Below are 25,256 nucleotides of genomic sequence, written 5' to 3'. Positions count from 1 at the left end.
CTATTCCAATGCTCGTTAATGCTGCTCCTCGATTGACTATTTTGGAAAGGAGCCCTGGATGAGTGATTTCATCATGATGGGGCAGGAGAGGTGTCAAAGTCCCTCAAAGAAAATATATCCGTGGATAACTCCTAATGTACGGTGCCGGGATTCATTTTTTCACGCGCTGTACAGGAAGCCACACTTGCCTTAACTGACTTTGATCTTATAGTTTTTTTAACAGTACAATGATTATAGGAAGCAGCATGAAGATGGAAAGGCCGTAAAATTGAAAGAAACCTTCACAAGAAGCACAGCTTATGTAACTAAGGGCACAGCCCACGGCATATGAAATAGAATCCTGTGTTTGACTCATTCATGCATCCTTCCTTACCAGGCGAAGTATAACCCTAATCAGTGGTATCTTTTATTTTATTATTTTGTATTGCACCTCTATCCTGGGCCATAAACAATAAAAAAAAACACAGCAATGTAAGAGTCAAAGGCACGGACTGTTATTCAATTGGAATGCAATAGTGCTTTGAGCCCAGGACATCAATGCGAAACAGACACCATGTCGGATCGTTTCGTATCACACAGTTGACATCATTGCTTTGCAAACAAGCATTGCCCGCGTGGCCGTATAAGTAATGCAGCGCGGCCGCGAAAGTCATTGCGATCACGGTGAAAGCGATCGCGATGACGCGCTCTGTGCTCGCAAAAATGACATTTTTTAAAACTGCGAATGGTGATGCAAGTGGTGCGCGTGCGACGGGAAAAAGTGCTGTGCACGGCGTCTGCGCGTATTAGCAAGCTGGTGGCCGGCAAGGTAGCACTTTTGAAGCAGCTACTAAATGTCTTGCCAGTGCAGCACATGCGCTGGCTCGGGCGAGACCTAAAAAGGGGCAGTGGATAAGCCATGTAGCAAATGAACAGGAAGGTCAATTGAAAGATTAGGTGATGAGAAGGTTCAAAGAGCAAAATGGGATTGTGAGGTACATAAAGGTTGAATGGGGAGAACAATAAATACTGTGAAATGGATGTAGGAGAGATACAGGGGAAGCTGGAAACATTTGAGAAGCACAAATTGAGAAAGAAGGTAGAGAAACAAAGAAAGTGGTCACAACAGTGTGTAGAATAAAGCGGAGGTAATGAGAGTGCATTTAAGAGGGAGTAAAATGTATATAGACCAGTGAGGTATAGAGTCAACTACAGAAATGGGATATGTAAATGGAGATGTAGAAATTGTAGCACGTGAGATGGAAGCGAGGTGAAGTCAAGTCAGAGTTAGATGTCAGAAAGATCGGTAGGGCAGAAAAAGAGAGGTGAGCGAGGTAATGGTCGTTGAGATAGTCATAGTCAAAAGTGAGGCAGAGAAAAGGGTGTGGTTTTAGTAACCGATGAGGTAGAAAGGCATTAAGTACAATCTGAGAGGCAGAACAAGAAACATAGTAGGACATTTTAAAATGATGGGGGGGGGGTGAGGTAGAGAGTGCAAAGGTGTACTGAAAAGGGGAGATGAACAGTAAGTTGGAGGGAGGTCGAGAATTAAAAAGATGGTCGAGGTCAGGTTGGGAGAAATGACTGACGTAGTAGATATGTGAGGTGGAGAAAAAGAGGTAGACTAATAAAGTAGACCGTGGGGAGGCAGGTTTAAGTAGAAAAGATAGATAGAATGAAAGGAGGTTAAGAGTGAAAGACAAGAAAGAGGAGTCCGATAGAACGAGGAAACAGTGGAGTACGATGGCGAGACTGGTAAAGAGGAGGGATGAGAGGTAGAGGAAGGTGAAGTAGTAAAAAGGTCCACAGAGCAGAAGAAGAGAGATCAAGAAAGGTGAACTATAGAGCTTAATCTGTTTTTGTACACACCATTTTTGCCATAGGACATCCAACTGTTACTTTAGCGTACCACAGGGGAGGGTGGAGGACCTGGCAATTGCCTTAAATCCTAATCAACTTTCTTCTCAAAATTTTAAATCTACGCAAATGGTTCGTAAACTTGCCACAACACCCCAAAAAAAAGAAAAAAAAAAAAAAAAGCCCAAGTTTTCTATGCTGAAAATCTTACATTTTCCAGAATCCTCCCTCCCCCCCCCCCAATGCACAGTTGTGGACAATCAAGAAAAAGAAATCTCATTACAGCAAGGAAAACTGAACTTCTTTTCAGCAGAAATTGTTTAGTATGTGTTTAAGTGACATTGTGCAAACCTGGTTACAAAAGACTTAAAAGGTAGTGGTAGGTTTTTAATAAGTTGAGCAGAAGGGAAAGCCTGCTGGTGTCGTGTCAGGCTTACAGAAGGCTCGGAGTATGCCAAGGGAGCAGAGGAAGTATTTATGGGTGGTTGGTATTCACGTGATGGGATGTCCCTTGTGTCAAGAAGTTTGTTCAGATGTCAGTATAGCACTAAGAAAAAGATTACTCGCAGCACTACATTTTAGAGTGAAGCTTCATTTATTTAGGTTAGGATTGATCAGCGCTCGTTTTGTTTCTAAACTATGGTATGAGACTCCCAAAAAGAACAAGACTTCAAAAGATTTTTTAACAAGAGGGTCAAAATAGATAGTATAAATGGGAACATAAAATGCAAGCATGCCCTACCTTTTCAAATTGAGCATCGCATTTTAATTTGCGCTGCTCTTTTGAGTGCGCAATTAATGTCCAGTCTTCACTGAGGCTATCACGATAACCCATAGATACGTCCAAAGTAATCATAGCATTTTCTTCTGTAATATAACAGACAAACAGTAAGAAGAATGGCATAAACAAGGTGATTGCATTTAGAATGCTCTTTGGATCATGTAGGGCAAAACTGCCACATGGAAATGCATAATTACGAGTTACACTTTATCTATGCATGTTCATGTGCAAAATGGATACAATGAATCATGGAGCAGCATCACAAAATATTCATTACCATAGAGCTTTTGTGGAAGCCATAATGCAGCAAACATCCTTAAGTCATAAACTGGTTTACAGTTCAGTGCTCCCCCAGCTGCGTGGTGCATTGTCAGACGTGGGGACCATCTTGGTTGGCTCAAAGGATTCTTGTGATTAAACATAAAACCTCAGATGGAACACAGTACACCATGCCTGAGTAGCAACTACAGTTATTAATCCACTCAAGGAAATACATTGTTATTAAAGTACAGGTTACAGGGCATTACAGTTAGGAAATAGAATTCGAAAAAAACAGAAATTCACTGGAAAAAAAAAAACAAAGGTTGCAGGGACATTATATTTAGGCTCACATTCCACTCGCACATAAACATTTACCAGTTAAAGTTACCTCAGCTAACTAACTTACACCCCCACAATGCACTGCTTATGATCCCACATATTACATCACTCATGACATGATCAGTGACATCACTACTAAAATTCACAGAATCACTCACACACCCATGAAGCATCTCAAACACCTCACCACCACACAACCACTGACATACCCATTCACAGACCTATACTAACACTCGTAGACCTACTTTCTAAACCATACACCCACTCACACATCACGTCATGCATACACTCAATAACGCAGCCACTAACTCCCTTTTATATACACTCATGTACGTAGTCACGGACTAATACAACAGTCACACATCCACTCATACAGACATGCAACGTTACACATGCACTCATACACCTGTACAATCACACACACCAAAACACTCAACTACTCACACACCTTCCTACTCACCTATGTAGTAACTCACACTGCCACTCACTCATACAGTTACTCACATGCACAGTCACAAATATATGCCAACACAAATACTCAGTCACTGATACAAGCATATACTCTCCCACACAACGCCTCACACTGTCACCCACTCACACACTCACCCATCTATACACTCATCCAATAACTCATCTATCCTGTCACTCACCTATATAGACACCAATGTACCTGGTCAGTCACCCATTAAAAGACTCATTCACCATCTCATTAACCATTTACAGCAACTTACACGCCCATGTCACTGACCATTTCATGAGTAATCTAATATGTGAGGTCACACGCAGTGCATTGCGGGGGCATAAGTTAGTTAGCGGAGGTAAATATAACTGCTGTGTTTCTATGGTTTTGTACGAGTGAAACGCCAGCCTAACTAGGAGGGGGGGGGGGGGGGAAGAGAGAGAGAGACACAGAGAGAGAGACACAGAGAGAGAGAGACACAGAGAGAGAGACACAGAGAGAGAGACACAGAGAGAGAGAGACACAGAGAGAGAGACCCAGAGAGAGAGACACAGAGAGAGAGAGACAGAGAGAGACAGAGACAGAGAGAGACAGAGACAGAGAGAGACAGAGACAGAGACTGGGATCCAACAAGTGTTCAGAGGTAATCAGTGGCAACAGGGTAGCAAAGAAATTCCAAGTTATTGGAAGCCTTGGGGCTGCCGTAACCAAAGGTAGCAAAATTACTGCTGTGAATGAACAGTCCGTGACTTCATTGAGAAACGTGTTCACTGTATCAACGTCTCCGGTATGCACATCTTTGGCATTTGTTGCTGGATGTAGGGGTCCAGGAGACTGTTTCATTGCCATAATGGATGCCGGGGTGATGGAAAGATCTGTAAATACGACCACGTTTCTATAAAACAGCCCGCACTCACCTTGAGAAAGACAAAAATCAATGGGCTCAAGGAGATATTTTTACCAGTCTAAAGTAAGATGCATGATGGGATTTGCAGTCCATGATAAGGCGCTGCATGAATGCTCTTCAAGCGAACTTGGGTCAGCTGTGCTACCACCAATGGGAATGAAGGAGCACATTTAAAAAGGACAACAGCAAAAGACACCTCCTGTATCGGAGGCATTTGAAGAAGGCTTACCACCGAAACGCGTTACGATAATAAATGATTTCCTGGAGCCCCCTTTGTGTCAACTAGTCTACTTCACGGAGTAAGAGATTGTTAAAAATGTATCTATATATAAATAAAAAAATAAATCAAGCTTTGCATAGGTCTTGTAGATAATTTCTATTAAAAAAAGCAAAAGGGTCAATTTCCATGGTTTTCTGATTTGGAAAATATAAAAAACATCAGATACAGGAAAAAGGGTGATATAAAGTGCATGGTGCAAGCAAATTAGTTCTAGCATATACAACTTAAAAAAAATCTAGAATTTAGCTGGAAATTAACATCTGCATCCATTCTATTATTGGATGCCATATTTTTAAAAGCTTTCTGCATCAGGGATCATTTTGAACAATGGATATTTCTCACACAGCGAGTTACAAACTCCTGCCACCATGTTCTTCGATACGGATGATCTTTTTGTAACCACAACCTTACAGATAAAGTGGGCATCATTTAGGGCAAGAAAATAAACTTACAACTTTGAATGAAGGATCTTTGATGAATATTCTAATTTGATGGGAATGGATGCAGCTTGGGATCCTAAAATGATCACTCAATTTAACTGATAAAAGATCAAATTCCAATCTCTCAATCACAATACACTCCGCAAAAATATAAATGAAATCGGCCTCTCCATTCTAGCATCAAAAGCCCTCAGAAGTCTCCCTAAGCCCTCGACTTATGAAGTAGATTGGACCTATGATAAACGATTCAGTACTTTAAGGTGATGTACTTTAATAAGGGCGATATTGAGGACTGACTGAAAAAGTAAGTTACTCAGCCTAATTTCATCTACAGAGATCTCGATTGCAGCCAAGGCCCATGAAGGTGCTGCAGACAAAATGGTGATGTCATCTGCATAAGCTAGCCCTCTAGCCTCCATATGAGGCAACCCAAGTGGCTGAAAAACGTGTTGATGCTTTTACAACTTAGATATATGGATCCAAATATAGGGCAAAGAGTTGTTGGGGGGGCAACCTTGCGTTGCTCCTCTGTTGATCTTAATTTTATCTGATTATAACCTCCCCCTATACACATAATTCAAACTATAGGGAAAGTATTTTACCAGAATTAAAAACTTCATGATCCATACATAGCTGACCAAGAACCTGCCATAAGACCCTGTTGGATGCCTCAGGATCAACCTGTAGGCTAACCCATCACCCTAGAGACTTGTAGTGCTGTTTTAGCAGTGTTAATGAGAGGTTGTGCCCCTAGCAGGAACAAATCTGTGCTGCATAGGATCAACAACACTAATAATGGATGTAACCAAATGACGGATCAATTTTCAAGTATAGAGTTTTTGAATTGCCATTAATCACAGAGATTGTCCAATAAGAGCCACACTTGCATGGATCCTTATTCTTTTTAAAAACTACTACTGCTATATATATTTCCCTCCATGAGGGCAGCACATAATTCAAAAACATCATTGAATTAAAAAGATCAAATAAAAAGGTAATCGGGTCTGCAGAAAATACTTTCTAGAATTGCATTGAATGTAATCCTGACCAGTGTTCATTATCTCCTCAGGTCTGATTCCCAAAGGTCCTTACACATACAGAGAGTCCACAGGTCTAGGCACGGTGGGAGATCCCCCTACCTTTCCGAAATCAAAACTTTGAATTCACTTCTATCCATCCTTTGTTTTGCTTCATCTTAAAGGATCTTTAGGAAGGGCTTGAAGACCCACACGTTCAATGCTTTAATCAGTGGTTTAATATGCGAATCTGTTCTCTAGGGCAGTCCTGCAGTTAGCGCCAAGATGAATCCTCGGGAGTAGCCGCCAGCTTTATTAATGCCATTGTATTGTAAATAAAATTCATAATATTCTTATATTTGATTATTTCCTCGGTATTCTCAAGATGCAGGTTTTAATGGGCACATAGTAGGTTACTGGCTCCATCTCAGGAACATTTGAAAGGTACTTTGTTCAAAAAATTAAAGGTGTATTAGAGACATGCGATTCCCTACAAACACTAACTGCCTAATCAATCACCAATTTAAGAAGTTTAGATCGTAAATGTACCTCATTTGCCAACTCAACCTGGCCTTGCCCTATGGCGCAACTTAAAATCTGTCCCCGTATAAACATCTTTAGGCAATCCCAGACCACAGTAAAGGTTGCTGACCCAGCATGGACACCATCAAATTCCCTCAATGTACCCCTTTTATAAACTTTATGATAGAGATGTCTACTAGAAGATTGTGATCAAATGTCCATTTGGGTGGAGCCGGAGGTATATGAAAATTGCTCAGATTCACTTAAAGGTGCTATGCATTATGATTGGAGACAATTCGGGGGTTAAGTTTCATCCCCAAGTACAGAAGGATCGCTTGACTAGCAAAGATCATATTAATCTGGCAAAGACAAATGTAAACTCGTGCTGGTTTGGGAGACAGAAGTGCCAGACATCCAATAAAGCATATGCTTCAGGGAACCTCTAGATTTCTTACTTAAACTGCTATAGCTTTAGTAGCAGAAAGGTGAACAAAGTCCAGGCTGAATAACTCTCCCCAAATAAAGTGGAATAGCAACAAAGAAAGAGCAAACAGTCATTGAAACTCCCCTATCATAATCGCAGCAATAATTCATCAGCTACAATTAGCAGTCTTCACATCACCACCTACCATTCTCTTCCCTGAGCCAAAAGGGTAACTCAGCAATGGGAAAGCCTCCTTGCCAGATGCTGCAAGTATCACACCCCAAATTCCTACGTTTACCAGACTCTAGGGTGGAAATAAGTCTCCTATAAACATAATTTGAGGTCTGAGAGAATGAAGCGGTTACTTAATGAGCCAAGGACCACATTCCATTTACAATCCAGTTTAGGCCACGAATAGCTTAACAACTATGATGCGACATATTAGGTGCTGATTGCATTTATGACCCAGCCAACAAGCAGAAGACTTGCAACTTTCCAGTGTTTAATTTTTAAATCCCAACCTTTGTGAACTCACAGGGATACCCTTACATACCCTAACAAGCATAAGCAAAGCCTATCTGGTCTCGCCTATGTGAAAGCTATTGGCTCTGCCAATATCCTTTAGCTATGTCAGGCCTGGTGGCTCAGTGAACTAATGCATCCACTGCAGGGGACTGTGTGCGACCTCATGGTCAGAGGATCAAATCCCGGCGGGTCCACTCAGCCTTTTATCTATCAGAGGTAAATAAAATGAGTACCGTTGGGTAACAATAAACATCTGTTATTCAGCGCAAAGAGACCTATGGGTGAGCGTGCGCTTTACAAATACACGTTATGTTATGTACGGCAGCGTGGCTTTGCAGCCGAGCTAAAGGTAAAGTTAGAAAAATGAAACAGCCAGCACTTTTTTCTACCTTTACTTGTATCCACGCTGCACAGCCATTCTGCTGTACAACAGGTGTAAAATGCATTGGCAAAGTCGGTCAGCTTTTTTTCACATTGGTGCATTCAGCGAAGCAGGGAAGGTAGTGGTCACTGTTTACAGGCAAAGTATACAGCTATGCAAGTGGGAGGCCTTCTCTCCCTCCACCTTCCCAGGCTGAGAAACGTAAACAGGTCATATTTCCTTACCTATTGCAGGCAAGGAAAACGTGAAGTTAAACCCGCAATTTAACTTTACAGACATTAAAATCCCATTTATTGATTCAAAATGTCAACATTTTCTATCTCAAGTAGAAACGTGAATGTTCCCTCGACCAATAGCACATTTTTTATGCAATTTACACAAACATCTGATACCAGGAGACATTATATCCACTTGAAGGCGGAATATTTTTGTTGTATGAACACAGAATGATTTCAGAAAAGTCCAGTCCCCTCACCACCGCATCCCCCCCACACACCAACTGCGATTCTACTAATTAAATGAACATCAGGGATACATTAGAAGGCTAATGTCATACCTCAAGGGCAGTTAGTGATTCAGGCAGAGTTAAGCTATATAAAGTGTCTTGATTAAAAGAAGTCTGTGCTCACAATTCTGGCAAGACTCTTGGGACGATAGCAACCTGTTATACTTGGCAGGCCTTCAATAGGAAAGAGATCTAACACGCGGGGTTTGGTAGATGGGCATTCCCGAGAAGTCGCACGATACATGACGCAGAGCCTAACTGAAGTAAAAACAACCTTTTAGGTGGATGGTCTTCATAGGCTACAGGTCTCAGCCTATGCACAAAAAGGAGCTAAGGGGGTATAAAGAAACAGGTCGCCCCCCACTCACAGAATCCCACACAACAATAGACCTGTTCTACCAATAAATGAACTGCTCAATGCGTCCACCATACATTTACAGTCACACAATTTTGTATGACAAGACAGCGGATATATTATATATATATATATATATATATATACCGTCTGTTCTAAGGTGACTTAAATCACTTGGTATTCTTTAAAACTAGATGTGTCTGCAAGCTCTCTCTCTCTCTCTCACAGTATATCCCCACCCTATAGTGTAAGTGATCAATAAAGGAGGGAAAATAATATAAAAAAATTGTGAAAAAAATTGGCAGTGCCTCACAGGAGTAACACCATGGGAGTTTGCAGACTGGTTCTCGCCTGCATCCTCAGATTATCATTAGCAACAGCCAACTTATAAACAACAAGTATTTGCAATACAATAGGTCTCGCATTAGCAAGAGTTTAAGCTATTGGCATTGTAAATAACAATGCCTTTTATTTATAGGTTTTGAAAATTAACACAAAATAAAAAGGCATGGTCATGCACAATGCCAAAAGCTCAAACTCTTGTAAATGCGAGACCTATGCAAATAAGCGGCAGTCATAGTGCCGGGCTGCTTAGAAAGTGAAAGAGTGCATAATGCGCTGAATATTTCAGGAAAGTATGCCATGGCTGCAGTAGGTGAAACTATTTAAAGAAAATGGAGCCAACAGACTAAAAAAGACTCACTGTGTAACAACCAAAGTAAAAGGGCCAGTCCTGATGGGAGGGTATGAATAAAGAAAAGGCGGTACTAAGAAGGGACTAACAAGCCTATTTAACGAATCAGAAGCCAGAATTTACAAAGGACAATGACACAAGCCAATGACTAATAAGGGCGGAAAGTGGGCCAGTTTCTATTCCATACTCCAATACAGTCTGGCTCACAGAGCAGCGCAGGCGCTGCCCAGGCTCGACCCAAAAAAAGTACACCTAAATAAGAGAATCGTTGAACTTCAGCTAGTTTAAAGTCCCTCACAAAGTGGTTCCTTTTCTTGGCACTCCTCCGTCCACAGACCATAATAAATGTTTTAGTCAGATTTAATTTTAGATCCCCTGCTCCGTGTATGCAACAAAGGCATCGATCAATCAGCTGTTGTAGACCAATTCATTTCTCACTTTACTTAACCTTTCCCACCTCTGCCAGAATCTAAATGTAAGATCTGACCATTCACTTCATTCCACACAGCCAAAGCACTGACCAACTCATGAGTATTTAACAACCTGGACTATTCCAGTAGTCTACCAGTGGGTTTTCATCAGTCTTCTTTTCTTCCACTGGACAAGGTTCTGAACTTTGCCACTAAAACTTTATACAACCTTCCTAGACACACACACACCTCGGCCCATCATCAGCTGTCTCACAAAAACAGGGCACTCTACAAACAGCACTGGAATTCAAGGCAACACACAAAACATCTACTGTTCTTTAACATGGAGGGAAAGTAAGCACCAAACTGCGTGGCACACCAGGTATGGGAACACATGGAGAGAAATATTGCCTTTCAGCGGGATATGGTATAATCTAAAGCTCCGTTTTTAATATATAATCAGGGCCTTCGGTGGTCATATCACTGAAAATACAGGATTTGAAAAAAATATTGTTGTCGACGGGTGCTCATGGAAGACAAATTCTATGGACTGAAATCTAGAGAACGCTAAAGTGATTCTGGTATTTTACTGACCTCTGCTGGTTGTTTTCTATCAAGACAGTTAAATAGAAACAGTTTAACAGAAAATAAAAGTCCCTAAGCGTGAGCAGACAAGTCCTAGGGCTGATCTCCAGAGCCAACAAAGTACATACACACATTAGTATATGTTAAGTATATACAAGAGGTCTCGAATGCTCGACCTAAAAATGGTGATACATGGAAAGGAAAAAGCAAAGTGCTCAGTGTGGTGTATGTAAACCCTATGAGGTGTATCGGGATCTTTCATAGAAACCCGCTACTCCTAGTCTAAAAACGAGCTAAACAACCACTAGCTACGCTACTTTATTCCTTGCTGTGTCTGCTCAATTAAAAACCAACATGTTTCATTGCCACTATGATCTTACGGCAATTTCGTCAGGGCACGGGTCAATTTTCCACACGGCACCAATTTTCTCTGTTTTTTATACCGGGTGGATGCCCTTCATCGGCATACCTGCAACCCCTTTTAAATGCGTGTGTGTACTAGTCCACATACGCAATATTGATCACTTGCTGCCATACGTCAGTCGTGTCAACCCGAGTGACTGGCGTTAGCTCAGCTCCTCCCTACAGGTCTCGGCCACCAGATATTGGCGTAGCCAGTGTGTCACGGGCCCCATACAATGAAAGAAATGGGCCTCCTGGAAGCAGTTTGAAGTTTGAAATACAATGATCAGCGTTTATTGGGCCCCAGAGATCTCTGGGCCCCAATGTCACTGCTCCTCCTGCATCAATTTAAGCTATGCCCTTGCTTGCAGAAGGGTTTGAACTGAATCAGAATTGTGCAAGCAATGCCTGAATGCAGGCAAATTAGCAAAAACTAGCCCAGGATGAGTTTCAAATCCACCAGGGATCGGTGCGAGTGTATTTCTTGGCAAAACAAGCAATGACGAGAGGAAGGTAAGTCAAGTGACAACAAAGGAGGGAAGATGGGGTGTAAACCGCGAAGATTGGCAGGAGAGGAATGGGCCTGTGCACTAAGGGGGTTGAAGTTGAACTCGACGGACTGTAGGAGGCAGACTGCAAACACCAAATTGAAACCAGAATAAATATGGAGGAAGCAACAGGCAGGAAGAGTGATATGTGGTGGGTGGGGGGAGGGGGTAGAAATAGTACCTGAATCACGTTAGGAGCAGGGAATGGGCACAGATTAAGTTGAATCAATCTGTACTTGGTCCATGCTCCACAGTAAGCATCAGAAGTGATCTTTTCAGCTGCAATGGCCAATTAAGACAGCCTCTAAAGAAGAGGGACGCTAAAGCAGGCAAATGGTAAAAAATTAGCCGGATCCGAGCCTTTTTTTTTTTTATTTATTTTTAAAAACAACAATGTCTCACAAGCCAGGCACTTGCTCTCGCAGGCTCGACCCTAAAAACCTTGCGGCTTCCTCAAACCCACCACTCCCCATAAGCCAAACATTAACCCACTAAAGTATTCCCATCCAAAGAGCCATTACCCGCTGTACCATTTTCCCAAATCACCCCCCCCTAATATTCTCCTGACATAAAAGTCACGACCTCAGAGAAAAAGAAAGCCCCAAAAAGAAAGAAGTAGCACTTGATGGCTGTTATGAAGGATTTAGTAAATTCATCCTTTGGCAAATGCAAGGCCACACCCATGTTAGCAGTAAAAAAGCAAATAAAATTAAATAGGTCCTACACTTTAACTGGATCGTGACAGTAAATATTTTGATCCCTATAGGTAATGTGTAAATTTGCAGGTTCGAGCAATACTGTTGACTCAACTTTCTGAAGTGCAATTACAAGATCAGAGCAACCAACAGAGCTACACCATCTCATGGCAAATGATCTGAGCGAATAAAAATAAAAAAAAATAAAAAATCTACACCAAATGATTCAATAGGAGCAAGTCGGCGGGCAACATAAACCAATAAATTTGCCAGCATAAATGAGGATGGCCATGGACACTGCAATGCTCTTTCTTCAAGAGTCTACTGAAATGAAAATCTAGGATCTCTCTGGATGAGGCAGTGCATGTCCCAATCCTCAAATTGAGGAAAAGCTGGTCTAAACAGGTCGACAACAAAAACCTCAGCATAGTCGCCTTCAGTAAACCCTATCACCTGCAAGTTGTCTGATACAGTTCTCAATATCCTTCAGCTTAGAGGTAATTCTTCGTATCTGAAGATCTCATGACCCTCCTCTTGGGCTGGAGTTGCCTAAATAGAAGGTCTGATCTGCAGAACCCAGGATGTAAGTCTGTGGCTTAGATGAGGTCAGATTTCACAGCAGGGATTGACCGGGGGTAGGACATTGAAAACTTTGCTCATAGTCTCCATAGTTCTCTAGGATTGTAGATCTGTGTGACTAGTTCTTCTGTTTGCTCAGCTGTGAGAATAATCCTTTCAGTGCCACCTCCGGATCCTATCGCTTTGCTTTTTAGGTGCCGTCTTGTCATGGAACTATGCTGTGACAATGTCGTGTTGGTGAGTCTGGCAAATCTTTGCTCTGTATGGACTCGATTTCTGATTCAGAGTTTGAGAATATCAGGACTACCTGCATGAGAAAGGGAGTACAAGGACTCCAAAGGATGAGGTGTATCAGAGGCACCTGCAGATTGTACAACATTATTTAGAGCAGGATTCATAACAGTATCTACTGTACTGCCAGGGGGTATAAAAGCTAGGCCACTAATCTCCGTTAGCAATCCCAAACTTTCTGAATCAGGAATTGCAGATTGAAGCATACAAGTACCGAGTCCCTTGCCCATAGCTTCATCATGTGTAGCGCCATTGACACAGTTTTCCACATTAAGACCATCAACCCCGGAAAGACCAGATAGCCAGGCTAAGGTAGCATGAGTTTTACAAGTAATTTCTAATTCAGACCCCAAAACTGGTAATACCCTTTGCCAGTCACCTTATTGTCCCAGATCCATTCTTCCGATCAACACCACAACTCCATAATTTGGAAGAAATAAAATTCTTTTTTGTTTCCTCTTGGGACGGAAGGGGTCCTGTGCAATCTGAGTGGGAGGGCAAGGTAGTAAACCACCATATTTTATTGGCACCTCAAAGCTGTAGTCCTCTGCGAAAGACAGGCTTCCTTTGCTTGCTAATTCAGTACTATGGTTGTTAGTTTAAGCAGGTTGCAGGAGCTCTCCCAGAACACCCGCATTTACACCAGGCAGGCCCACCACAGCATCTAATCAAGCACTGTCCGCCTGAGACAACTGTCGGGCCAGCGAACACTCCCCAGATGCCATCAATGCCCATCCTACTTAGCTGGTTAGCTGTGGTTAATTGGGCAAATGTCCATTACCATGAGAGGCCATCCCAGTCAGCCCTCTGGATCTCTGGCTGTTGTCTGCTGGACAGTTTGCCTAAGTTAACAGAAAAAACACGGAGACTGCCGCCCACCAGCAGCCGCAGCTGTGAGGCATGGACAATACAAGATGAAGGGTGGAATCAGTTTGACGATGGCTGTAGTAGCGAGAAGAACTAGCAAACCCCAGGTCCAGAGAGCAGTCGGCACCAGAAATCCTCCCATCAAAGGCAAAAACGATCATATTCCTCCACCTGAAGATTAGAGTTAGTATTGCCAAAACTTGCACATCAGCTTTCTTTTTCCATCTACACTGTGTGGCTGATCATTGGCAGGTCTTCCTGCATCCGACCACAATCAGCCACATGCTGCCATCTTCAAAATCCCATGCAAAGAATTTACATTTTGTGGAGATTCGCATCTTTTCTTGCCCGCATCCCAGCTAAGGAATCACTATGGGAAATAAAAAGCTCCTAAACTCTGTGAAAGGTAGAAAACAAGAAAAAACAAAAAAATGTAACTAAAAATATTTGACGTGAAATTTGGATTTACAAACATTACAAGGAATGTACTCTGCAGAGCGCTATAGGTTTTGACTGTCAATTCAAATGGCCGTGCTGTGGATTACCTCATTAGTCTCAGGCACGGTCCAACCTTTAGAATGACTTACCTATGTAGTTCTTCTCCTTGTACACAATGTCAAGCTGCAGAATTAAAAGCAAGAACTGGAACCAGGGAGTCATTTCATTGCCGGGGTAGGGAATGTGAGCCGAAAATACAATATCATTGGCCTCTATGTGCCTGCTGATTGCTTCCTCTGAATCTCGGATCTTCTCACACTGGTTTTCACCCCATGGCATGAACCAGCTCAAGCTGTGATGTTTTTTTCTTAGGTCAACGCATTTCACAGACAAGATGTCGATTGCGGTTGTGGGCCCTGGAGCTACAAAAACAAGAAAAGAGAAGTGCATAAGACTCATTATCAACTGAAATCCAATTGATAAGGAATTTTCACAAAACCATAAAGTACTAAATTGCAATTTAGAAAGACTAGAAGTACAGATAACTATGATTAAACATTTGCAAGAGAAATAACTTTAAAAATACGAGCAGTACCTGCCTGAAGGTAATTAGGCTAAGGACAGTACAGAAGGAACACTGCTGCACAAGCGTGTACATTAGTACACCAATGGGAAGCATGTAGGTTATAAATCAAGATGCACATTGCTTAGGTGGTACTTTAAAGAATATCAAACGTCCCAAAATAGACACTCAAAGCTCGGAATTTTAGTATTAGACCAATACCTATAACATGGTTACCTAACCAATGTACATAGTAGGCTGAAGCAGGACCTCAATAGAATTAGTAAGGTATCACCTTTACAGTGGCACAAATGTTGATCATGTGCAATGGATAGGTGTACGCACTAAGCCTAGGATCTATACAAGTCTTTAACAGGAGCTGCCTGGTCTGAAGGGCCTTCCTGAACACAAAATCTTTGATTAATACAAAGGGGGTTTCAAGCATTAGCCTCGAGGATTGAGACAGAAAATCCTGCGGCATGCGCCTCAGTGGGGGAACTATTTAAGTCTGTACATCTATGTATCCTAGATGCCACTTGATTACTGTGTACATCATGAATTTCTTTTAAAAGAAACTAAGGGCCTTTCGAAGTACAATGGACAAAGAATTAGACACAGTGATAACGCCGATTTATGAAGGGTTTGCAACCAGTGGACTTGCAGGAGAAACTGATCTCAATAGTGGAACAACAGTACCTAATCGAATATGTCTGCCTTTATTCCATCACACTTTCCAATCAGCAAACAACGATCAGATATGAATTCAAATGAAAATGCTATTTTGAAAGGTGAAAAAAATGTAACAGATTAACTTGGTAGAAATCCAATATCGATGGATCACAAAATTGCTTCTATGAAGCTACAGAAGAGAAAGTTTTAGTCACAGCAAGACACCAAAATCAAAACAGATGGTCTCTTATTGATCAGCTTTTTTCCCTCTATGCACATCTTCCCTTCCCCACTTCCAAGAGACTGAGCCTTTTGCTCAGGCACCACTCATGCAGCCAGCCAATCATGAGCCAGGGGACCTGGACTAAATAGAGGTTGGTACATATCAATCATCATTCACATTGCCGCTATAGAAAGGAATGGTCCACAGGTAAGTGCCTTTGGAGATCAGCCCCTTGACCCTCTACTACTTTAAGCCGTTGCCAACATGCAATTCCTTGGGTCAAACTTTACAAGAACACCAGTGATGCAGACAGAACCTTATAAACACCAGCACTAAAAAAGCCAAAACCAGGTCAGCATGGGGGTGACAAAGCTGTGACTACTAAAAAATGGGCTATGGCCAAAAGGCCCAGAGTGCGGTTTCTAGGGAGAGTGGGGTGGTGTATTCATTTATATGTTAGTTTTCCATTTAGTACACACTAGTAAGAGGTAGAATAATGTGAGCTTTCGATAGCTTTCACTGAATTCAAACGTGTCTGTATTTTAAAATACGTTTTCCAATGCATTACACAGCTGACATCCCTTTGGTGGCCGGGGCCAGGTTTAACGCTATTAATTCAAGTAGAGTCTATTGTAACAATTCAAAACTCAGCCCTGACCCCTGGCCGTACACCGAAAACAAAGCCTGCGCGGGTCTCATTCTATGGCTGTCAACACGGATTACAAAGTGAAGCCATGTGACTGAACATGCAGTTAACTTGTCCCATGCTCAGACCACATTCTTCCCTTCTAATCAATTATACAACTCTGAGGAGCCACCACTGCCCAACGAGCAAGCACAAAGGATCTCGGCTTCATTAAACTAAGCAGCAGCATGGTTGAAATTAACAAGCTAATTTACAGAACAATGAAGCTTAAACCAACCCAAATCCAGAATTCAGTTTAAAAAAACTATTTAAATATACAAAGACATTTTATATTCTAGAAAGATGGATACATAGAGACATATATAATATATAGCTATCCATCTATATATATTTAAAGGTTTTAAGTTAAGATTTGGAATGAAACCTGAACAAACGTTGCAACAAATACTGAAAGATACCAATTATAGTCTAATAAACTAACTGTAATTTGCACCCCATCATGCATATCAACAATGTCATTTAACAGGTCATGAGTGACGTAATGTGTGAGGTCCTGAGCAGCGCATGGTGCAGCATTTGAGCCCACTGGGTTGTTGAAAGTATTGCATTTGATGCGCAAGTTACAGTTTCCACGGCAGGAACTAACAGGGTTATTTCAAGTTATTTTGTAACCATACCTGCACTTTGACTGTGTTCAAGTCAACTCAAGAGATTTGTTTTTAACCTACATTATATAAGACATTCCACCCCGAAGCTAGCCCAATCACTACACTACCAAAACAAAACAAAAAAAAAACACCACTTTCTCCAGTACCCTTCTAGGGGTTGTGGTTACTTTTCAGACTCATGTCACAACCCTTCCTCCACCTTCTCCCCTTCATGAGACTTGAATGACTTAAAAAAAATAATAATAAAAAAAAAAAATTTAATACAGGGCTAGAAGATCTATTCTTCTTTGCATTCTGGCATTATACTACTTCCTGCTCCTCCCACCAGGTCTACCCCAGTTGGGAAAACACCTGGCACTGCATGATACTCCTGTCATGAGTCAGGATGATGCACATTACTTCCATCACAGTACTCGCATTAACGTGCGGCAAATGCACTCTACAGGGACAGGGGTTACTGTATACTGCCATACACTGAACAATTCCACTTAATATACAAGTATCGTTTTGGGTTTCCACTAATACTTGTCAGAATGAGCCAGCATACATTTTTTATGGAGTCCTCCGCAGGCATTTTTGCCTGCAGGTTCGGAACCAGTGTTGAGATGGATTGAATGAAAAGCGTACTTCCTTAATTATATTTAAACAGTGGGATGCTAATGGTAAAATGTCTTCAGAACACAAAAAACACTTTCTTTTGCATTCCTTTGGCCCTAAAGGGCTAAGAACTTATAGTAAATTTACAAAACTGTTTCAAGGTGTGGCGATAGTAATGCTTTCAGTATTGCATTGGCTAATTTGGAAAATCATTTTGCTCCAAAGGTTTGGATTGGTATAAAGAGTGCCTATGGGAAACGATATGCTTGTTAGAAGGATCCATCAGTACTCGGTTGTAAATATCGGAAGGAGTTGCACATTATTCTCAATCCAAATGGTAGAGAACAAGTATTAGTTATGGACAAAGGTGAGAAAGTTGGGGAGAAAATGTTAAAAGAAAAAATTACCCTCGGTGTTTGAAAACAAGATCAGCAAATTGGGTGGTTTCGAACATAAAATCAGACTCAGGAAACGGGCTGTACCACAAATATATAAAATTTGGAATGTACCAATATCATTGAGAGAGGATGTAGCAAAATAACTGGATAAACTGGTGGAAGCTGGAATAATAGAACCTATTGAGGCATCAGCACGGGTTTCACTCTTGGTGGTGGCACACAAGAGTTATGGAAAACAGATTATGTGTCGATTTACTGTGAGAAGTTGGCCGGGTATATGATGGCCCCTATTTAAAGTGGGCATCTTGCACCCATCCAAACGACCCTTATGATGTAGGAGGTCAAAGATAGCCTTTAGAAAGCTGTCCTAGTGGTAGCTGTGGAGAGCAGCCTTCAGGCTTGATCTTGAAGGAATGTACAGCAGCTTGTTTTACCAGAATAGCACCTCCTGAATTAATCAAATGAAAGGAGAACCACACAGTAGTTATATCAAAATATGTATTTATTAATATAAACACTATCCTCTACACGAGGATAGCACACAAATCACACAATACAAGATCAATAGAACAGTTGTAAGTAGCACAATACAAAGGGGGCTCCATGGGGAGACCAAACCATATACTAAAATAGTGGTATAACAATCACGACTTTAGTCAAGACAAGGTCTGGAGCAAGTAGAATCGCTTGGACTCCAAGGAATCACCCAATTTGAGCAGATAGGGACCCCACAGAGGACGGGTGCAGTGTGCTAACACGACCACGGGATCTGTACAATTCTATGGGGATGTCGGGGTTTGCAATTTTAAGGTTTAAGGACCCTTCTAGGAGGATTTCGAGCAAACCCTTTGAAACATAAGAGGTTGGAGAGCCACCCCACCCATGGATACCATAGTGGCAGAGTTATCGATCCCAGAGGAGCCGGGTGCGTAGGTCTGGAATGGTGTCGGAAAACGCTGTCGTTCTCAATGGAGGGCTGTGAAGAAGTACTGTTGCCGTAAAGGTGAAAAGGGTCCGGTGGAATGCAAGCCTGGATTCTGGAAGGAAGGAACCTGAAAGCAGAAGGGACAGAGTCTGGGTCACTTCATAGGGGTCAGGGGCTCGGTAGACGAATGCACACCGATGCCAGGTGCTTCAGGTGCGAAGGAGGAATGCTCGACTCTGCAGCCACGAGATTCAGAAGACGATGACAAACAGGAGCCACATGCGAGCTGTCCCATGAAGGATGTAGAGTGCTGAGGGGTCAGTGTACGGCTGGAGCACTAACAAGTCTTGGCAAAAGCAACCCACGCAGGAAGGTCAAGCAGGTTACCGTGTGGACCAGCAAGGTCCAGGAGACTCACCAAGCAATGGGGAGTTAGGGCACGTCTGGAGCAACCAGGAAAGCCCAACAGAAATCAAAATCACCCTCGGGAGGACCCACAGGCCGAATTACCAGGTGTTACACGGGGACCTCAAGCAAGATTGCAAATACCAGCTCATGGAGCACTCTGTGCGAGGAGGCGGGAGTTCTTTGGAGCAAATACTGCTCAGGGTCAGGACTACATGGAGTCCAATGCACAAGCATCGCTAATAAGCATATGTAACTGCAAATGGACGCGGTGCACAGGAGTTCGGTTATGCAGTCCCCACGAGGGAAACTGGCCTCAAACTTGATGAGCAGGCAGCTCAACCTCAGGGACCTTCTTAACCCACCTCCTGTGTTGCTGAAAACTCCGTAGTCCACAGGAGCTCTGGAGCAGCAAACCGGTCTGTTGCATTGAGGGGCCTGCAAATGCAGGGGAGGAACTCCTTCACCCCAAGGGAGATTCTTCAGTTATCCTTAGTGCACCATGGAGCAAGGGCACAGACAAAGCTTCAGACTGAAAGGGGGACGAAGTTGAGGCCAGTCGAGGTCCAGAGTGTCCAGGCACTCAAAGGTCAGGGGTTTCTTCTTGTAGAATCTTGTCTCACAGCCAGGAAAGACTTTTTTTAGCCACTGGAGAGGGTTGGACAGATTCAGGGGACCCTCCTAGGGGAGGGGGCAGGACAGAGGGAAGGTTACACCCATATCCTTAGTCCAGTTTCACACCAGAGCAGGAGCCAGTGGCTCCCAGAACTGGTTTGAAATGGACTATGCACAGGGACAGCAAATGTGCCCCAGGTGCAGACTTTCAGGCAATCCGAGTGCACTCACCCAGCCCCAATACGCTAAATCCTGTCTGGGAGGTGGTCACACCTCCCTGTGACAGGATGCCTATTGTGCTGCCTTTCTCTGCTCGAGCTTGGCTCAGCAGCAGGAGGGCAGACATTTGTATCTGGTCAGCAGCATCCATTTTGTGCTGTCTGGGTCGAGAAGGCTGGCACCGGATATATCAGTGACCCCACGAAGCTCGCTTCAGAAGGGTGGAATCATACCTCCACACTGGTAACCAGTGTGGGAGGCATGATTGCAAGGTGTTTGATACCAAACACAGTATGTTTCTATGCAGCCGTTTGAGATAGCATTCACCGCGAGGTTATAATGCACCTCTACCTATATGTCCAGCTGAGTCACAGACAACCCGGGAGAAAGGTCTCCGAAAGCTGCAGAGAGGCTCTGCTCATGCAGGGGCACCCTCTCACATAAAACCCAGCACCCTGCCTTCAGGATTGATAAAGCCTGCTATAGGGGCAACTTATAAGTTTTAAGTGTAGTGACCTATAGATATAGTAAACCTATATCTAAAGTAAGTGGTGCAAGCACCAGCTTACACACCTTTAGTTCCATTTTGCATGGCCTCTCATGGGTGGCAGAATACACGCTTCAGCCCATGGGAGGCCTCTGGGGTACGTAAGACCTGGGTACAATATACTATGGACTTTTAAGGGTACCCCCAGTATCCAATCTGGTTTTTTCCCTAAGTACCTGTCAATTTAAAGGAGAAAGCAGATAGACTGGGATTCTGATTAGCAGGATCCCAGTCAGACTAGTCACAAACAGTGTTATCAAGCAGAAAGTGGGGGGGAGGGGGGGGTAACCATAAGAAGCAGATCCTACTTTCCTACATGAACAATATTATAGTTGACCAATTTCCCCTACCAAAGATAAACAAAATGCGGTCATTGCTAAAAATAAGCCAAGTGTTTTTTTACTATTGATTTTTGTGCAGCATATCACCAGATACCATTGTCAAGTGACAGCAAACAGTACACTGCATCTATCACGCCACAGGGCTGCTACAAATTCAGGATGATGCAATTTGGATTGGCATCCGTAGCCGCTGTTTTTGAGCGGGTTAGTGCACTAATTATTTGGTAATATCAGGGGTGCACAGTTTCTTCAAGATGACATACTGGTGTATGGGGAAAAACAGATTAGAGCATGATAGAATCTTGGAAGTGTTGAGAATTCTGGGTTCACAGGGTTTAACCATTAAATATTCAAAATGTAGGTTTCCAGAGAACAGCATTACCTACATAGGGTATGTAATTAATAGTGATGGAATTAAACCAAAGCAGACATTGATTGATGCCATTCAGAGGGCACCTGCTCCTAACTGAAAACTCTGGTCATTCATAGGTTTAGCAGAATTCTGCTCAAAGTAAATTCCAAACATCATGGCAAGAAAATACAACATGACAAGAGTACGTTTGAGTAGACACCCAAGTGCAAATCGAATTTTTGTAGTGTGAGAGTGCATTAGGAATGTAACTTCATTGAAAAGTTTTGATCCAGATGCATACATTGTAATTACCACAGACGCAAGAGGTAAGGGGTTGGGAGCTGTCCTATCCCAGGTGGAGAGTGATGGGAAGGAGAATGCGATTGCTTATGCCTGCAGATCACCATCGCCTACAGAACAAAAATATTTCATAATAGAAAAGGAAACATTGGCTTGTGCGACATCATTTCAGAGTATTTGTGTGGGAAAAATGTTTCACATTGAGATGTGATCACAAACTATTAGTGAAAGTGCTTACTACTGAGGGCACAATTAATCAGCCAGGGTGGTGAGATTATCGATCAGACTGCAAGACTACAATTACAAAGTAGATTTTGTTCCTGGCATTGAAAATGTGATTGCGGATTTCTCATCAAGAATGCCCGAACCACTGAAATTGTGTGAAGATGAATTGTGGAATTCAGATCAAATCGCATACGTCGAGACCAGGGAGACATTTGTATCAAAAGGGACATATGGAACACAAAGTACGTAAAGGATGAAGTGTTGACCAAGATTAGGGAACATCTTGCAAGGGTATATATCTAGCAAGAGGAATTCCTCCAAAACATTTGAGGAAATCAGTTGTGAAACCTATTTCATGAAGCACATTTTTGGCATTGTTAGGACTAAACAGGCTGCTAAAGGATCACTTTGGTGGCCTGGTATGGATGTGGAAATAGAGAGATGTGTTCATGACTAAAGTTTGTAAACCAGTTGATAAGTCCTTAGTCACAATGGGAGTAAATCCTGTAGCTGATTTTCCATGGGAGTGCATAGCTATTGGTCTAATGAGACCAATCAGCACAGAATACAAGTAGATCATATTACTTATTGATATGTATTACATAAGGCCCATCCTTAAAATTGTGGAGAAAGTAGAAACTAAAAAAAGTTTTCCATCTCTTGAATCAGGTATTTTTGCTATAGATGGTATTCCAGCGAATTCACTTAGTGATAACGAGGTGCAATTTACATCCATGAAGGCTAGAAAATGCTTTAATAGATTAGGTATCAAATACAGGACAACTGCATGGTACAACACCAGCAGTAATGCCATGGTGGAGCTCTTCAACTGTTTTATAAAGAACATCATTCAGTCGGCTGTAAAAAAAATAAAAAGGATGGGAGGTTCAGCTCGAGAAAATGGTTTGGGCATACAAAGTATCGATGTGCAAATCTATGGGGTTTTCTCCTTTCGTTTTAATGAGAGGGAGAAACCCAAGAACCAAGTACACACCTGGAGAACTGATCAAATCCATTATGGTACAGTGGTCAGAGTAGTCAGTAAAAGGGAGGTTGGAATCAATGCAACCTAAAGAAAAGATTGGTATGATAAGCATGAAACAAAACAATGTGTAATTGTAGTGGGTCAATGGGTAACAGTAAAGAACCTGGTAAGGTCCCAAAAAGGAAATTAAGTTCTATAACCCTATGGAAGTTGTAGAAGTACTGAGCAATTCGGTTCGGCTAACTGATGGAAGGTTATGGAATTTGAAGAGAATTGCTAATGTTCTGTGCCTTCTTCCACAAGAAATGATATTCCAGATAATGGGTTTGTAACGTATGGGATATTTGAAGAGAACAATGCTTACAAAAAATGTTTTTGGAGATACTGTGCCTGTGCATAATGGTGCCGATGGATTGATACCGTACTTGTACATATGGGTGCTAATGGATTTGATGCACCCATTATTGTAGAGAGATTTACTGACAATTAGTGTTTCTTTCAAGAGTGTAATGACAAAGAACCTTCCTCTCAAAGATGTAACTTGTCTAAAAAAGAAAAAAAAAAAAAAAAAAGGGAGGGAAGAGATGGTTGGAAGATTTTATATCAGATAGTTTTCCTTTGTAATTTGGGAACGTCTAATTTCATGTCTGTAGAAAGCCGGCTCCGTATTTACTATACCAAAGTAAGGTATAGTGTGCACAGAGTCCAGCGGAACTCCAAAAGGTAGGCAGAGGTAAAAGTAGATAGTACCTTAATCTCCATTTGTGGCATTGTGGGAGAGCGTTAGGCTTTATCAGAGGGTAGTGTTAAGCATTTGTTGCATACTCAGGGAAGAGATTATGTCACACAGTCAAAGACTAAACTCAGACCAATTTGTTTGCATCAAAAATATTTAGTTATTTTCTTTCTAGAACCAAGCAAAGCCTGGTGCAGGCAAGTGAAATAATACTTTGCAAAATCTTATGCAGTGATTTACAGTTGAACGCAGGTTCAGATGCAGTTGGTTGAATGACAGTTAAGTCTACAGTTAAATTACTTTTCAGTTACTTAACAGATTACGGTGCATGTTACTTTTTAAGTTACTTTTGCACATAAGTGTGATATGCCTAGATATCACACTGAGACATTTCTTAAACAAAAGGTAAGCAATTAACTTTTAGCACATTAGCAATTTTTCAATATTTTCATACAAACCAACTCGACACTTAGATATTTTTGAGGAAAAGCAGTCAATGCACTCCTATGGAAGGAAATGAAGTTAACTGTTGCAGGCAAGTACTTATTTGTGGGAGTTGGTATTCTGGGATTAGAACCAGGGTTCCTCCAGGGTTCCCCCAGGGTTAAGGATGCACTCTCGAAGCACTAAGGCAGACGGGTGCGGAGGCCCAATGTTATCTAATGGGGGGGATAGGGGCCCTCCGGTTGGTGGCTGCTTACTAGCAGGCCAGAAGGTTGTGGGAGCAAAGCGCCTGGTGTTAGGGTCAGGGCAAGGGGGTCAGATTCAGCACCATAGGAGCAGCTAGGTACAGAGTGCCCGGTTTTCAATGGGGATACTCCAGTTGCAACAAAGACTACAGATTCGGGTACGAAGATCTTCTGGAGATGACCACAAGTTGGAGATGTAAGTTGGGATGCCTGGGGATGCTGGGACATGTCGGGTCGGGGGATGTCGGGTGCAGGGGTGTCTTTAGGCATCAGGTTTTTTTTTTTTACCAGCTCCAGTTGCGGGAATCCTCCAGAAAGGGGTTGCAGGCGTCAATTGGAGATTCGAGGCAGGTTAGAGATCACCAGATCTCAGGTCAGTATCGCCGGGAAGACCTCGTCATGGTGTTGGGTCACCAACACGTGCCGAGGGCATCGGGCACAGAGTGGTGCAGACTCACAGATTTGGCAGGAGCCAGAGTCTGTGGGTGAGCAAATTCGGTGCTCATGGGAGACAGTCCTGGCTTTGCAAAGCAGGGCAGGTGCTTCGGGTTATTGAGGGCTGCTGACTGCAGGACACAACAGGATTTCACTGGAGCGGTTTCGAGGTGGGGG

At 42.4% G+C, this 25,256-nt stretch overlaps 1 protein-coding gene across 3 annotated transcripts in view; it reads right to left on the bottom strand.

Annotated features, from left to right (window-relative positions):
- The window catches only part of WLS (Wnt ligand secretion mediator), a 271,286-nt gene that overhangs the window by 143,763 nt on the left and 102,267 nt on the right, over nt 1–25,256 (bottom strand). For all 3 annotated transcript variants that reach the window (XR_014960654.1, XM_085602300.1, XM_085602302.1), the window contains 2 exons: nt 14,692–14,964; nt 2,579–2,703 (listed from right to left, as the gene is read on the bottom strand). Coding sequence is in view for 2 of the 3 variants with exons in the window: in XM_085602300.1 (XP_085458426.1) it covers nt 2,579–2,703; nt 14,692–14,964 (398 nt within the window). In the remaining variant the exon portion in view is untranslated. The remainder of the gene's footprint in view (nt 1–2,578; nt 2,704–14,691; nt 14,965–25,256) is intronic.

The sequence above is a fragment of the Triturus cristatus genome, chromosome 4_2, assembly GCF_964204655.1.
Source record: "Triturus cristatus chromosome 4_2, aTriCri1.1, whole genome shotgun sequence".
NCBI classification, from domain to species: Eukaryota; Metazoa; Chordata; class Amphibia; order Caudata; family Salamandridae; genus Triturus; species Triturus cristatus.
Note: the sequence above shows the minus strand (reverse complement) of the source record. Positions and strands in the feature narration are given on the sequence as shown.